Below are 14,499 nucleotides of genomic sequence, written 5' to 3'. Positions count from 1 at the left end.
CATGCCCCAAAATATATTTTGCAACGTATTCCGTTACGTTACTCAATGAGAGTAACGTATCCTGATTACTTTGGATTACTTAATATATGATCATGCTTTTTACAGCTACATGAATGTGATTTATTACTATTACTGAAGGCTACTCTCCACACCAACACCAGCTAGATGTTTAAATCATAATATAAATGAGTAACAGTAGGTGGACATTAGATAAGGCTGCACTTTTTGCAGCGATCTCGTATAGAAAACTATTCGGCGCGTATATAAAACAGGTCAGCGGCTCCAAACCGTGGTAAAGGGACCTCTGGCTAATACGTCGGGTTCGTGTCGGCTCGTAGCTGAAAACTAGTTTACTTTGTTGTCTGGGTCAACTTTGCTAGCAGAGACAGAGAGAGGCGTTGAAAGGCTGCTCCAACGGAGCTTATTGTTTCAGAGGAAACAGGAACACGGTGTACAGTCGAGTCTTAACAGCTTACTCACAGCTGGGCTCGTCAGGCTCTCTTCTTGGCTGCAGTGGTTATTATTATATTTACATGCTTCCAGCTCCCGTTTCTGCTCAGTGACAGCTCCTACTTTTCCTTTTTCTCCCTCACTCACAGACACATCACGGGTCCATCCTCCCTGCAGCACAGACTACACTGCCCATCAGGCTTTAGGGCGATGCCTGTAACACTTCCTGTTGCCTTCATATTAAATCATTTAAAAAAATATTTCTTCACGTCATTATGAGACGCGAGATTGAAACACGGGCATTTGAGCCTCTTAATGCGTGTTTTGTTTGGGTTTCCAACGGCGTGGAATTACCAAACATAGAGAGGGCATAGCCGAACATATGAAACAGGAAGTACCGCCGTGTAATCCATTTATTTCAACAAAGTAACTGTATTCTGAATACCACCTTTTTAAACGGTAACTGTAACGGATACAGTTACTCATATTTTGTATTTTAAATACGTAACGGCGGTACATGTACTCCGTTACTCCCCAACACTGTCGCCTTGTTAACAAAATGCTTAACATGACATTAACATGACTTTACAGTCAGAGGCCGTCAGTGTACGCGGAGGTCGAACTGGCGACCTTCCGGTTACAAAATGAGCTTCACAACCCCCTGAATTATGGATAATTGAAACATTGGTGTTCATCTGAACAACAAACTGGACTGGACTCATAACTCAGACGCCCTCTACAGGAAAGGGCAGAGCAGGCTGTACCTGCTGCAGAGACTCAGGTCGTTTGGAGTGGAGGGCCCACTCCTGAAGACCTTCTATGACTCTGTGGTGGCCTCAGCCATCTTCTATGGCAAGCCTATTCAAATGGCGGCCCGCGGGCCAAATGCGGCCCAGAAGCAACCTGCGAGTGGCCCTGCCTGTGGTCCTGGCAGAAACATAGAGAAAACGCAAAAAAATTAATTCATTCATTAATTTTTTTAAAAATTAAAAATTCCTACAGCGTAGTGTAGACTGTGAATGCAACACTTCTAGTAGCCTAGCAATATTTAACCCACAATGCACCGTGATGTAAACATATTAAACAATCATTGTAATATATGATGCGACAACAGCATGTCTTTCTCACTCCTAAAGCGCAAAATGAAACTGACAATGAAAACTGTCGGTTTAACCCTGCCTGGACTGACAAATACTTATTCATTTTACCGAGTTTAATAATCTTACAACATGGTAAGATTATTACCATGTTGTAATTATTACCATTATTATTACATTATGGTAAGATGTACTACCAATGTACATGGTAGTACAACAGGAGTTGTACTACCATGGTGAGGGTCCTGTACAGCCCAAGAGAGAGCTGCAGCATCTTCCCTTTCTGCTTCTTGGCGAAGAAGAAAAGGCCTTTCACAGATTCTGAAACGGTGAAATACTGCATGCTGGCCGTGGTGGATGCGGTGAAAAGTGATGAATAAATTAAAGTAAGTGTGACATCTGCTATTAAAAACGTACCCCTGTAGGACAGTTCAAATATTCGTAGAGTTGAAGTTCTGGCGTCAAACGAGTTTGAAATGCTGTTAAATGACCTGAAGAAAACTGATGTAATGTCTATAGCAGGAGATCACAGACAGAACTGATAATGCACAGTTGTGCGTATATGTCCGTTTTTTGGATGGGAAATTGCTCGGTTTACTACCGTTAGAGGGACACACAGCTGGCGAAATAATGTTTGAGAAGATTTCAGCTCTTTTTGAGGAAAATGGTCTGGATATGAAGCGTGTCTGTATACTTGTGACGGATGGGGCTCCATCCATGGCAGGAAAAATGAGTGGTCAGCGAAATATTTATTTTAATTTGAAAGGGAATTATCAAAATGTTTTTTTGTTATTATTATTATTATTATTTCAAATGTGCAAAAAAAATTTTAGTTATGGCCCCCCTTTTTTAAATGGACCTTTTGGTGTGCATTTGTGAGGTCATCAGATTTACAGGGGAAAAGGAATAAAAAAAAATACTTGTTTTTCAGTACAGTTGTGTGGGTTTGAAATTGATCATGATCTGTTGCTTACTGGCTTCAAAAAAAATATCTGGCCCAGATAAATTCCTTGGTTTGAAAATCTGGCCCAACTAACTTCGTAGTTGAATAGCCATGTTCTATGGTGTGGCCTCTGGACCCAGTGGAGGTGGTGAGTGACAGGAGAATGGTGGCTAAGCTGTCATCCCTGTTGGACAACATCTCCCACCCCATGCAGGAGACTGTGACAGCACTGAGCAGCTCCTTCAGTGGGAGACTGCGGCACCCACGGTGTGGGACGGAGAGATTTCGCAGGTCTTTCCTCCCCACTGCTGTCAGACTCCACAATAAAGACTTTTGCAGCTGATCAAACACACTAACCCACACATGTGCAATAAGACTGCTATATGTGCAATTCTTATGCAATTCTTCTTCTGACGAAGTTGTATTTTTGTATTTTCCTACTCAGTTGTATATAGTATTTGTATTTCTATTTTATTCTATTGTATATATTATTCTATTCTATTTTATTCTATTGTATATATTATTTTATTTTATTCTATTGTATTTTATTGCATTCCAGTGTTTTCTAATTTCTGCTACATAACTTTGCACTTTTGCTGTAACAAAACAAATTTCCCACCTGTGGGACTAATAAAGGTCATCTTATCTTATTTTATAATATATTTACCCTTTGTTGTTTGTTTCTGTTTATCTAAAAGGCAGCATTTCACTCAACTTTGCAACTTAGACATGTGTACACATCTATGTCACTGTCAACATTCATTATCTCTGTTTTATGTATGTTTTGTAACAAAAAATTATTTCCCCAGGTATTCTGATTCTGATTTATGTGGTTATATTGTTACTGTAATCACTCCTTCTGGCAATTCGTTGTATCCATTGAATTTATGCAGCTCTAGTTGCCATTTTTCTATATGTACTTGAAATAATAAACAAATTCTAATAAAACAAAACAGAACACTTTCACGTCTGGTTGGTTGGATTGGAGGCGGAGTCAACTGGATAGACTCTCCCTGCACAGTTTTCGGTCCACCTCGGCTCGATTCGTGAAGCCTGGGTAATGGAGGCGGGGTTTGTACGAAAACAGTCAAAGGTGAGCGCACCGCCCGCCCATGTTACCGTGGTCCACAGATGTAACGCACTCTGTGGAATAAGGTGAGGGAGCGAAGGTGAGACCGGACGTGACGTATACCGAGTAGAAGTTGCTCTGTCAGGAGGGTACGACGCGAGTTGAAGCTGTGAAAACGTCACATTTTGTTTGTAACGTTTTATTTTCTTCATGTTTCTGATTGGCCGAACCCGACAGCGCGTGCCCGCGGTCTGAGAGGTGAGTGCGCCGCTGTGGCTGTGAATGCTGCCCCGCTCAGAGACCAAAAAGGACATAAAGTTAAAAAAGTCTTATCGCGTTTGGCTGTCAGTGCCAGCTAGCTCATGCTAAGCTAACGCGGTGTGTAACATCTGTACGGTTCGTGTTGAAGCGGCTTCCCGCTCCGCTCGGAGTTCCGCTTGTTTGGTTTCTCTGCGTTTCTTCCCAGGCCCTCACGAGCTGCTGCGCGTGAACATTAATGACAATTTTACGACAGAAAAAGTTCACAGCTAGCCAGTTGGCTAACAGGCAGCGTAGGCTGCTGAAGCTTAGCGGATGTGGACGGACGGTGGGCGGGACCTATGAACCTGGCGGAGAGGAATGTAAACAGGTAGCACGCGCGTTCATCTGCCAGCGTCAGCGTTCTCCGCGAATCCGCGCCGGACCCGGTAAGCTGACCGGTTTTCGGGAGGAGGGCACGGGCCCGGATGTCGGGGCCCGGAAGAGCAGGGTTAACCGGCCGCTCCGCAAGACCGGGGTCAGCTGAGGCTGCCACCCGTGTGTGTGCGAGCGTAAGTCACCGCTGAACCCTTCTCACCTAATTGAGGAGCGTCATGGGAAACAACTTTCCTTCACGTCGATCTTGGGAGTGAAGCAGCCGCCCCCCCAGTACAGGTCACCTGTAAGGCTCGGAGCTCAGGTGTACAGCAGCGGTCCAGGTGTCGGTCTGCGTTCTCAGCCACACCCCTGCTTCTCTCACGGTCACAGCTGTACCCCACAGCTTGGGGGGAGCTGCTTCCGTTCAAACAGCTGAGGGTGGATGTGCAGTGTTGACCGTCAAGTGGAGAGTGTGCAGATGTTTATCAGAGTTTACACCTGTGAGGCACACACAATGTTTCTGTGATGTCACAGATCTGAGAAATTAGTGGATGGAGGTGACGCTGCACCGTCACTCGGAATCCATCTTTAAATCAGCCTCATGGCTGCACACAGCTCTGAGCTAACTCCACAACTCAGACACACAGACAGAGACACACACACACACACACACACACGTGTGTTTGCTGACTTCTTCTTCTGTGTTTCCTCAGGTGTGACTGATGTCAGAGGGCCGTGCTGCGTCTCTTCTCTGCTCAGATTTTCTGCAGCCATGGTTGCTCTCAGGTAGACCGGTGTGTCTGTTTTCCAACACCCTTGGCAGGCGGCGGGCAGGTGATCGTTCTCTCGTGACGATCTCCTGGCGGCCATGTTGGAGCGCCTCCTGCTGTCTTAAAGCCACCCGATGCTGAGGTCTAGTTTCTCTCGTGACCACGTCCGTCTAAGTCATCTCTCTCCACGTGTTGTCATACGGAGTCGTGCCTGTGAAGCCGTCAGCTGATCATGGAGGAGTCCAGGGAGCAGCCTTCCGCCATCGCTGACCTGGAGATGAAATGCGATTCAGAGGAGCCCACTGTCAGCTCACAGACTTTCTCCAAAGAATGCACCTTAAGCGTGACACCAGCGCACCTCAGAACTGACATCCCCAACACAAGTGGCGGCGCCGCTGACAGCCCTGCGCTCGCCAAGGTCCCGATGGAGGAGGAGGAAGAGGCCACACCCACGCCGCCAGAATCATCGCCAAGTCCATCATCTGAAAACATGACTCTAACAATCGCCACCACCACAGAGGAACCCACGGAGGCTGGGGCAGGACCAGGTAGAGGAGGAGACATGGGTGAAGGGCGGGGCCTAAGATGCCCAGAGGATCCCTCATGGTGCTTCTATTGTCCGCAGGTCTGGACGTGGAGGAAAGCTCCTCGGTGGTGACAGCGGGTGGCTCAGACGACCAGCTGGAGTCCACGGACTCGGCATCATTCTCCATCCCCAGCTTGGAGCTATCGGATGGGGTCGTGACAACAGGAAACTCCCTGGACGTGGATGACGGCCTGTCGTCGTCGTACTCGGCGCTGGGTGCGGAGGGCTGCTCGCCATCCACCGAAGTCCCGAGTCTGCAGGACGAGGCGGCGCTGGAAGCTGCCGGTGAGGCGTCCATGTTACTGAAACTGTGCTCAGCCTGGTGCCTGACTGCACTTCTTCTCTGGGTTTATTTTGCGATGACACCTTAGTACTCCAAATAAATGTAACTTTGTTTAGCTGAGTGTGACTGCATTTCTCCCCCTCCCCACAGGGGGTGCTGCTGCTCCTCCTACTGCGGCACCGGAGCCTGGGCCCTCCATGCCAGCGTATTACCTGGTGAAGTGGATCACCTGGAAGGAGAAGAAGACACCCATCATCACCCAGAGTGAGAACGGACCCTGCCCCCTGCTGGCCATCATGAACACGCTGTTCCTGCGCTGGAAGGTGAGAATCACCATCATTTAAAGGGCGGAGCGGCAGGTGGATGTTCATCTCCACCCAGCTGCAGCACACAGATCTAAAGACAACAAGTTGCACTACGCAGGTACGCAAACATCTGCCTGAGAACCTTCAGGAAGTCAGGGCAGGTGTTTCCTGTCTGCGTCGTCATGGTAACATAAGAACCTGGAGGTGCATGTTACGTGTTCCAGCTGTTTGGAAGGGCAGGGCTCAGAGCTCCCAGGTTCCAGTCGGTCTGAGCTCGTTGTTGTCATGCTCAGACTTGCGCCGAAGACCGGGAAAGGTTCAAGTCAGATTTCTAGCAGCTGAAAGGTGGCTTTGGTTCCCAGGGAAGCTGGCCTCGTTAGAAGGCATGGGAGAACCCTTTCCTAGTAGTTCAGGTCCTTGAAATTATTTTTACTGCACAAAAGGACACGAATGCGATGCTAAAGTTCAAGCACAAGTTCAGCTCTGTGCCCACATCTGCACAGAGAGCATGCTAACGTTAAGCTAGTCAGACAATATGCTAACGCTAAGCCAGCCAAGAACAAGAGTGATGCTAAAGCTCAGTGTATGCAGACCAGAGCCTAGCAGCTAGCGCCTGAACTTCAACAGGTAACAAGCTGTCACATCATCCTGGTGCAACATCTGCGAGGAGCTCGTCCTGGTACTGTGACAGCAGGCGTGGGACGTAATAAGAATTTAGCAATTCTGATTCCATTATCAATAGAATCTATACTTATTGATCAGATTCGTTATCGAGTCTCAACAAACAAACATGTGGCCCACAGCATGAAATTAGTCTGCATGAAGGTCTTAGATGTGCTGCTTAGTGATGACGGTCACCCTCAAAGCGGAGAATCGATAACGAATCTGATCAGTAAGTATAGATTCTACCGATAATGGATAGTTCCCATGCGCGCTGTCACAGTACCAGGATGAGCTCCTCGAAGATGTTGGACTGGACTGTTGTGACAGGTCGCCCCGAAGACGGCGGTGGCAGCATTAAATCACAAAGCCTTTGACTTTTCGTTGAAGGGTGTGTCTGCGGCACTGCAGTGCATGAAGCTCTTATAAGTGTTCTCCCAGACTTCCCGTGCTTGGTGGGATCTACACCTGGACGCATCTAGAATAGTCAATAACACTCACAGCGACCCCTAGTGGCAACAGGAAGTTAACTGTTAGAACCATGTGGTGTACGTGAATCCGGTGCTGTGGGTTCACCTGTGCTTCGCCTGTGGCGGCCGCTGGCCTCAGGTGGTTGAGCAGCTAATGAGACACTTTGGATGAACCGTTATGTAGACCGTGGTTTCAGATGTTCCTCTGAGAACCAATCAGAGCACTCTAAAATGATGTAACTGTGCAGACGTCTGTGTCGTCGTAAACAGCTTTGATCTTTTTTAGTGAGGGACAGAAGAGGAGACACCGGCGCTCACGCTTGATAAAGTTTATAAATGAACTGACCTGTGTGTGTGTGTGTGTGTGTGTGTGTGTGTGTGTGTGTGTGTGTGTGTGTGTGTGTGTGTCGCGCCGCAGGCCAAGCTTCCTGCTCAGACTGAGGTGGTCACCACAGAGGACCTGATGGCTCACCTGGGTAAGAGCGACTGTGGGTAATGTATCAAACGTATCGATGATGAAATTAAACGTGCCGGGTAGCACGAGCAGGAGGCTGGGCGCTCGCTCGTAAACGTGGAGGGTCCACGTTAAGTAGACGATGAGTTCGCTCCTGGCACAGCTGTCGACAATGATACTGTCCGCGGAGGTCACATGGTACACGGTCTGCAACACGTCGGGTTAAACCAGGATTCTCACCTGTGAGTGTTTGAGCTGGTCAGGTCGTGGCGGGCTGTCCTACTGACGATGTTCCTGTGTGTGCGTTGTTCAGGAGAGTGTGTGCTGTCCGTCACTCCTAGACAGAAGGCCGACGGCATGGAGCTCAACTTCCAGCAGGTACCAAGGAAGCACACGGACATGCTGGTTCCCATACACGCTTTCAATTAGCACGCCGTTTTGGGGAGGAGACCATAACGTGGGCGTGTGTGTTTTCAGAACATGAGCGACGCCATGGCGGTCCTCCCGAAGCTGTCTACGGGGCTGGACGTCAATGTGCGTTTCACTGGCGTCACGGACTTTGAATACACGCCCGAGTGCATCGTGTTCGACCTGCTGGACATCCCGCTGTACCACGGCTGGCTGGTCGACCCTCAGGTGAGTGTGTGTGAGCGTAAACGCAGGACTGTCCAGGTCCTTAACGAGGTTTTAACAATGCAAGGTCAGCGGTTTGACCCCCAACTCTTCCAGTCTGCTTGTTGAAGTACTCTTGAGCAAGGGATCAAACCCCGGAGTTTCTCCCGAACCTGTGTGAGCTCTGGATAAAATGCTCTGAATGATGAAGCAGGTGATTGGCTCGTTCAGCCAATCCCCATGGGTACCGTCAGCTGATTGGCTGATAGAGCTGCAGATGAAGCAAGAAAATTAATAAAATGTTCTGACATTAAATTATCAACACAATAGACAGAAAGATATCAGGATGTTTAGAAAACAGAATATTTATAGAATGAAAGAAAATATGAACAAATGAAGGAAAGTATTAATAAACATGAATATTAATAAACTGTCTGGAAAAAGTGTTACGGCCTCAGCTGGGCCTCCTGGAGTTGCCTGTGTGGGCGTGTCCTAGCATCTTCATGCCTTCGGTGACAGCTGACTGCTTCTATTAGTAACTGAACTAAAAGAGACGGACGAGCCGCTATCAACATTTAAAGAAGCAGAACAAAACTCAAGCGTTGGTCAGTAAACTGAAAAGTCAAAAAAGGATTGGTGACCAAACACAGTCCTCTCCACCAAGCAGGAGCAAACAATCACAAAACACAGCTCACTACCTGCAACCACTAACATGGCTCTCTGGCACCAGAGCTCACCTGAAATACTTTTAATTGCTGAAAGGAGTGAGCTGTTCAAAAGGTGGCAGCTGAGGCAGGAGAGACGGTAGGACACGCCCACACAGGCAACGCTTGGGCCGTAACAAAAGTCAAGTGTTGGTCGGTGCCAGACTTACTAGTTGTTTAACCTAGTTGTTAAAATGTTAATTGATTCCTGATGCTGGTAAAATATCATCTTAAATGTTATGCAGCTATCTGCCACCGGACGGCGCATCGTTGATGACACACCTGTTAATCTCATCTCTTTGTTAGAATAAGATCGTAGTTACAAACAGCGGTTCTCCGTCAGGAGGACGGGCTCTGTCTTAGGAGAGAGTTCAGTCGTTATGAGGGGTTCAGAGCAGAGCCACTAGTCCTCCACATCACAAGGAGGCAGCTAAGGCTGTCGCCTCCTGGGCACGGTGTTCCTGCCAGGCATGTCGTACCGGGAAGAGGCCCGGGCTTGGAGATTACATCTCGGCTGGCCTGGGAACGTCTCACGTGTCCCCGGATAAGCTGGGGGTGGCGTGGAGAGGGAGGGCCCTGCTTCCCTGCTGCTGCCCCCACGACCCAACTTAAGATGAGCGGGAAAAAAACGGATGTGTAATTTATTGTTTTCTTATTTTTAGATTTGAACTAGGGCTGGGCAATATGGCCTAAAATTCATATCGCGATATAATTTGAAGCACGTGCGGTAACGATATATATCGCGATATATTCTTTTCTTCTGTATAACGTATTTTACACACTATAAGGACTTAAAATCCTTTCATTTTCTCAAAAATCGAGAGTGTGCCTTATGTATGAATTCTGGTTGTGCTTACTGACCTCAAACCGATTAAATCTGTTAAAATGTTTTAGTACAACTTTGGTAAGCCGCACTGCTTGATGGCTTGTCAGAGCATTACGGCAGTGGCGTTTGCAGGGTTACTGAAGTTGGGCTAGCTGGTATATAATGTTGTGCTACGTGATTGCTAGCGACACAGCTATGTTAGCATAACATTAGCACAGTGAAGCTGCAGGATGAACGCTAACTTTTTTTCCACTTGACAAAAGTTAACGTGAGAGATTCTGGTGGTCAGGGACAAATGCAATCGCATAGCAGGATGCTGTACACGGGCCAAACTTCAGTCAGGAGAACAACTGAGATCATTCATCCACAATACCAGGTTAGTTATTAATATACTGCAACAACATGGGAACAGAGCAGCTGTGAGAGAATTCAACATTTATGAATCAATGTTACGGAAGTGCAGTTTTTGGCTTTCCCCACATTTCAACAGTGCTTAATCTCTTTACTGTGACTGTTGCCCGCCATAATTTGCAGATGATAATGGTTGTAGCCGCTGCGATGCTTTCGACCAAAACGGGCGCAGCTTGATGACATCATCAACATGCGCTATCGCGGTAGAACGGTATAGTCAAAATCTCTATCGTAGGCCAAATTTATATCGTTTATATCACCCACCCCTAGTTTGAACTGAAGTGGCTGTCAAGCGTGCGTCATTCATATTGCACGACACACTTTTAGTTTAGCGGACGTTAATCTGTCATATTTGAGTAACACATGAACATCTTTTGTAGTAACATGTTTTCATATCATAGTTAACATCGGTTTAAGTGTTTCTCTCCTTCATTGTCTGTCTGGAGTGTGACGTGTAATGTTGATGATGCTGCACAGTGAAGTGGCATGATTGCAGGTTTTTAATGTCCATGTGGGATTTTTATTTTTTGTGACATGGTCAGACATGGACATGGACATCAGTCAGACTCTCTGTGGCCGCCCACAGGACAGAATGATGTAAAATTCCTGATTGTGTGTTCAGAGTCCAGAGATGGTGGCTGCTGTGGGCAAACTGAGCTACAACCAACTGGTGGAGAAAATCATTGACTACAAACACTCTGCAGAAAGCAGCCGAGTCAGTGAAGGTAACGTGTTTGTGCACAGTACCCAATATGTACACGATGGCCCGAACATAATAATTGTGCACGTCTGTGCCGGGCAGGCCTGGTGGCGGAGCAGTTTCTGGAGTCGACGGCGACTCAGCTGTCGTATCACGGCCTGTGTGAGCTCAACGCGACGGCCAGAGAGGGCGAGATCTCAGTGTTCTTCAGGAACAACCACTTCAGTACCATGATCAAACACAAGGTGGGGCTGTACACACTGCAGTACCATGACCAGACACAAGGTGGGGCTGGTAATGCACTTGTCTCCTCTCTCAGGGGCACCTGTACCTGCTAGTGACAGATCAAGGCTTCCTGCAGGAGGAGTCTGTGGTCTGGGAGTCGCTTCATAATGTCGAGGGTGATGGAAACTTCTGCGACTCCGATTTCCGGCTGTGTCATCCTCCTCAGAGAGCTCCACCCACCCCCCACCTGCCACCCAGCGCCCAGGAGCAGCAGCGGCAAATTGACCAGGTGAGCTCACCAGGTAATATCATTGCCACCGAGCACTTTGGCCCGTTAGCACGTCTCTGATGGGTGTTGTTGTGGGTGTCAGGACTACCTTGTGGCAGTGTCCCTGCAGCAGCAGCAGGGCGGGGCCCCGGGGCCCCTCAGTGACCTGGAGTTGGCCCGGCAGCTCCAGCAGGAGGAATATCAGCAACAGCAGCAACTCCAGCAACAGGGTTCAGTGCAGCAGGTAAGCTCACCTGGAGACAAGCCGGCAGACTGTGGGCAGCACTTGTAGGCCACTGCTATCACACCTTAATCCAAAATCAGGTCTCAAACAGGACACACTGAATCATTGGTGTGGAACCGGAACCTTAAAGGGGGCATGAAACTCTGCACGTGAAGGCTTGTTTACATCACAGAGCCCAGCTCGTCGCTCTGGTAACCACCTGTCACCTGACTCAGGCTCTCCTCCACAGTCCTCATTTATAAAGTGTTGTACAAACACAGCTAACAGCCACTTCCTGCTGCAGACACAGACAGTAAAGTGACCGTAGATCCTGGTTTAACATGAACTGACTGCTGCAGCGCTACAGTGATCCCCTCACACTGATGGTCAGCTTCACTGTCCTTTCCTCTGAGGTATCGATCCTGTCACTTGTTAGCTCAGTCTGTTAGCCAACCACGTGATGTCACGCTGCGTACTGACAGGAGAGGGCGCTGTTTTTAAAACTTTCAGCACTTATTTGTTAAACCCGGCTGTTACATCAGTGTCTGAGAGCAGGTGTCAGTGAGCCTTCATGCACATAGTTTCATGTCCACTTTAAAACACCTGAGTTAGCGTTCAGAAGACGAGTGTGCATTATTAGAATAAGTAGTTCTGACTGCCACGTAAATGTCACCATGAAAAGATTTTTTTTTTATTGATCTCAATGTGACAATAATAACCGTGACATGAGGTGATTACACTGTGTTATTGTTACGGTGTTCCAGGTCAGAGGTCAGGGGGCACAGCAATCCAGGAGAAGAGACAAGGACTCAGACTGCGTCCTTCTGTAGACTCTTCAGCAACGCCGCCATCATTGTCGTCTGTCACGCCGTCGGACTCCTGTGTGTCTGCGGCGGGCGGGTGAGGGGTCACGTTCGATGCCAAACCTCCCAGCTTCCCCTTTGTTTCACAGGTCAAAGGTCTTTAGGACGCGCTCTTTGCCAATGTCTTTATTAACCATTAATAAATATCGGACAGCGATGAAGTGATCAGACGGAGCTGTGGCTGAAACAATGACCTATGACTCTGCAGCTGTGTTATTTCGCAGCTCCTACTCCCCTGTAGGCTTCCTGAAGTTGACCAATCAGTAAAGTCTTAAAGGGGAGGAGCTAAAACGGTCAGAAACAAAATGTTTTAGCTCCTCCCCCTTTAACCCAGTGCTTGCTAACCCCGCCGCCTCCTGTGGCTGCGGTTAAAATTCCTGAAACGAATGGAAACATGATTCCTGCCTCTTTCAAACTCGGACAAATTTAACTTCGTACAAACCAAACGACTGAAAGCTGCTGGCTCTGTGTAAGGATATGCCCTCTGTGACATCACAAAGATCCCAGACTAGGACAAAACAAAATGTTAAGAATGGATGTTTCCTCCAAATTATTGAAAGTAAGTGTAATTAAAGATAAACACCTGAGCGCTGTTGTGCTGTGTGTATTACTGTACGCTGTAGCTGACGAGCACCTTCAGGCAACTGTTGTTGTAATTTGGCGCCGTGAAAGTTAAACCATGACATCGTGTTCCCACGACGAGGACGGAAAAATTAGGGTTTGTCTGTTTGGCCTGACTGAAGGAGCCGATGGTGATGTGACACGGCAGGCCATTATTAACCTCGAATGTGACGGCTCCGTAGCGCTGCTTTAGCTAAAAACGGGTCTTTCACTGGTGTTTCCTGGGACCAGTTTGACCAGAACCTCCCAAATATTCAGTCTGAAGTTGTGAAAGAAAAATAAGATCCTGTGATTCTCCGACTGGTTCTTTGTTTCCCTGCAGATTAAAACGAGGTCGTCACGGTTGTGACATTTGACCAAATTATGACATCAAAGTTTGGATTAAACACGTAAAAAAAGACATTTTAATATCACTGAGTTTTTGTTTTTCTGTAAACATTAACCACGACTGATTTCATCACCAATAAATTTGGCTTAAAGGAACAAATGTAAACGCGCGTTGAGTTTCATGTCCCACAGATTCATGATTGAGTCACTGGTTTATTTTGTCCTCTTCACTTGCAGTGACTCAGTTTTTAAACTTGAACTAAAGTCTTGATATAAAACTTTTACCTGTAAATGATTTTGTGGCCGTCATTCACAGTGAGTGGACAGACCAGCCGTGACGTCGTGGCTGTTTTCTATATTTTCTCTTAAATCTGCTGTGGAAACAAACCTAAAACTCAGGACGTTTGAGGTGAAAACCTGCGAACTGTTCGTCTCTGAGTTCAGACTTGGTGCAGTTTCTTCTTCAGATCAAACAAAGAATTAAGAACCTGTTTAACGCCACAACAACGTTCCCGTCATGCCTGTCAGGGTTTTAGGCACGGACGGCAAAAAGATGGACGTACCTACTCTGACGCCACCTGCTGGTTAGTGAGATCGTCACTGCAGAACAGCAGTTCACGTAACCTCTTTGAAACCAGGCGGGTCCACATTTCGCAGATTTGTTCGTGTGTCATTAATCACCCATGCAGAGCTTACTCACCTCTATAGGGCCTGAAGTCTTTGCAGCTACAGCTATCGCCATCTGGTGGCCTTCAGATAGAACGCAGGCACTTTCTCTCTGGCTTATTTTTTTTCATACCTGGACGTCACCTCCATGTTTTTATCGTCTGTGGTATTTTATTTATTAGTTTAGTTTTCTTTGGTGTGACTGTTGGCCCGCCGCTCTGTTCAGGCTTTGTTTAATCTGCCGTCCTGTCAGATCGTCAATAAAAACTCTGAATTTGACTTCAGTTTCATGGATTTGTTCACAAACATTAACATGCGGATTTTGTTCTTGTTATTCTGGATCACCACAGA

At 47.4% G+C, this 14,499-nt stretch overlaps 1 protein-coding gene across 4 annotated transcripts; it reads left to right on the top strand.

The window, feature by feature from the left end:
* The first annotated feature begins 3,538 nt into the window (after positions 1-3,538).
* Positions 3,539-14,427, top strand: mindy1 (MINDY lysine 48 deubiquitinase 1). Of its 4 annotated transcripts, none has more exons than XM_085445825.1 (12): positions 3,539-3,583; positions 4,888-5,492; positions 5,570-5,815; positions 5,964-6,136; positions 7,667-7,724; positions 8,016-8,080; positions 8,180-8,338; positions 10,878-10,980; positions 11,058-11,200; positions 11,275-11,469; positions 11,552-11,692; positions 12,436-14,427. In XM_085445825.1, exons 2-12 carry the CDS (start codon positions 5,177-5,179, stop codon positions 12,499-12,501), a joined length of 1,665 nt encoding a protein of 554 aa, XP_085301951.1. In that variant the 5' UTR covers positions 3,539-3,583; positions 4,888-5,176; the 3' UTR covers positions 12,502-14,427. The 4 variants fall into 4 exon arrangements, with proteins under 4 accessions (XP_085301951.1, XP_085301949.1, XP_085301948.1 ...); XM_085445823.1 differs by lacking the exon at positions 3,539-3,583 and adding an exon at positions 3,588-3,645; XM_085445822.1 differs by lacking the exon at positions 3,539-3,583 and adding an exon at positions 3,667-3,817.
* The last annotated feature ends 72 nt before the right edge of the window (positions 14,428-14,499 follow it).

The sequence above is a fragment of the Copadichromis virginalis genome, linkage group LG22 (assembly GCF_057382275.1).
Source record: "Copadichromis virginalis isolate Kocher_CV1m ecotype Utaka linkage group LG22, C_Virginalis_male_GT1.1, whole genome shotgun sequence".
Classification (NCBI taxonomy): domain Eukaryota; kingdom Metazoa; phylum Chordata; class Actinopteri; order Cichliformes; family Cichlidae; genus Copadichromis; species Copadichromis virginalis.
This window is presented reverse-complemented; position numbering and strand designations above follow the sequence as displayed.

Coding starts and splice junctions, on each gene's coding strand:
- mindy1 (XM_085445825.1), top strand. CDS start 5,177: ATGGAGGAGTCCAGGGAGCAGCCTTCCGCCATCGCTGACCTGGAGATG. Junction 5,493..5,569: donor GGAGGCTGGGGCAGGACCAG/GTAGAGGAGGAG, acceptor TATTGTCCGCAG/GTCTGGACGTGGAGGAAAGC. Junction 8,339..10,877: donor GCTGGCTGGTCGACCCTCAG/GTGAGTGTGTGT, acceptor TTGTGTGTTCAG/AGTCCAGAGATGGTGGCTGC.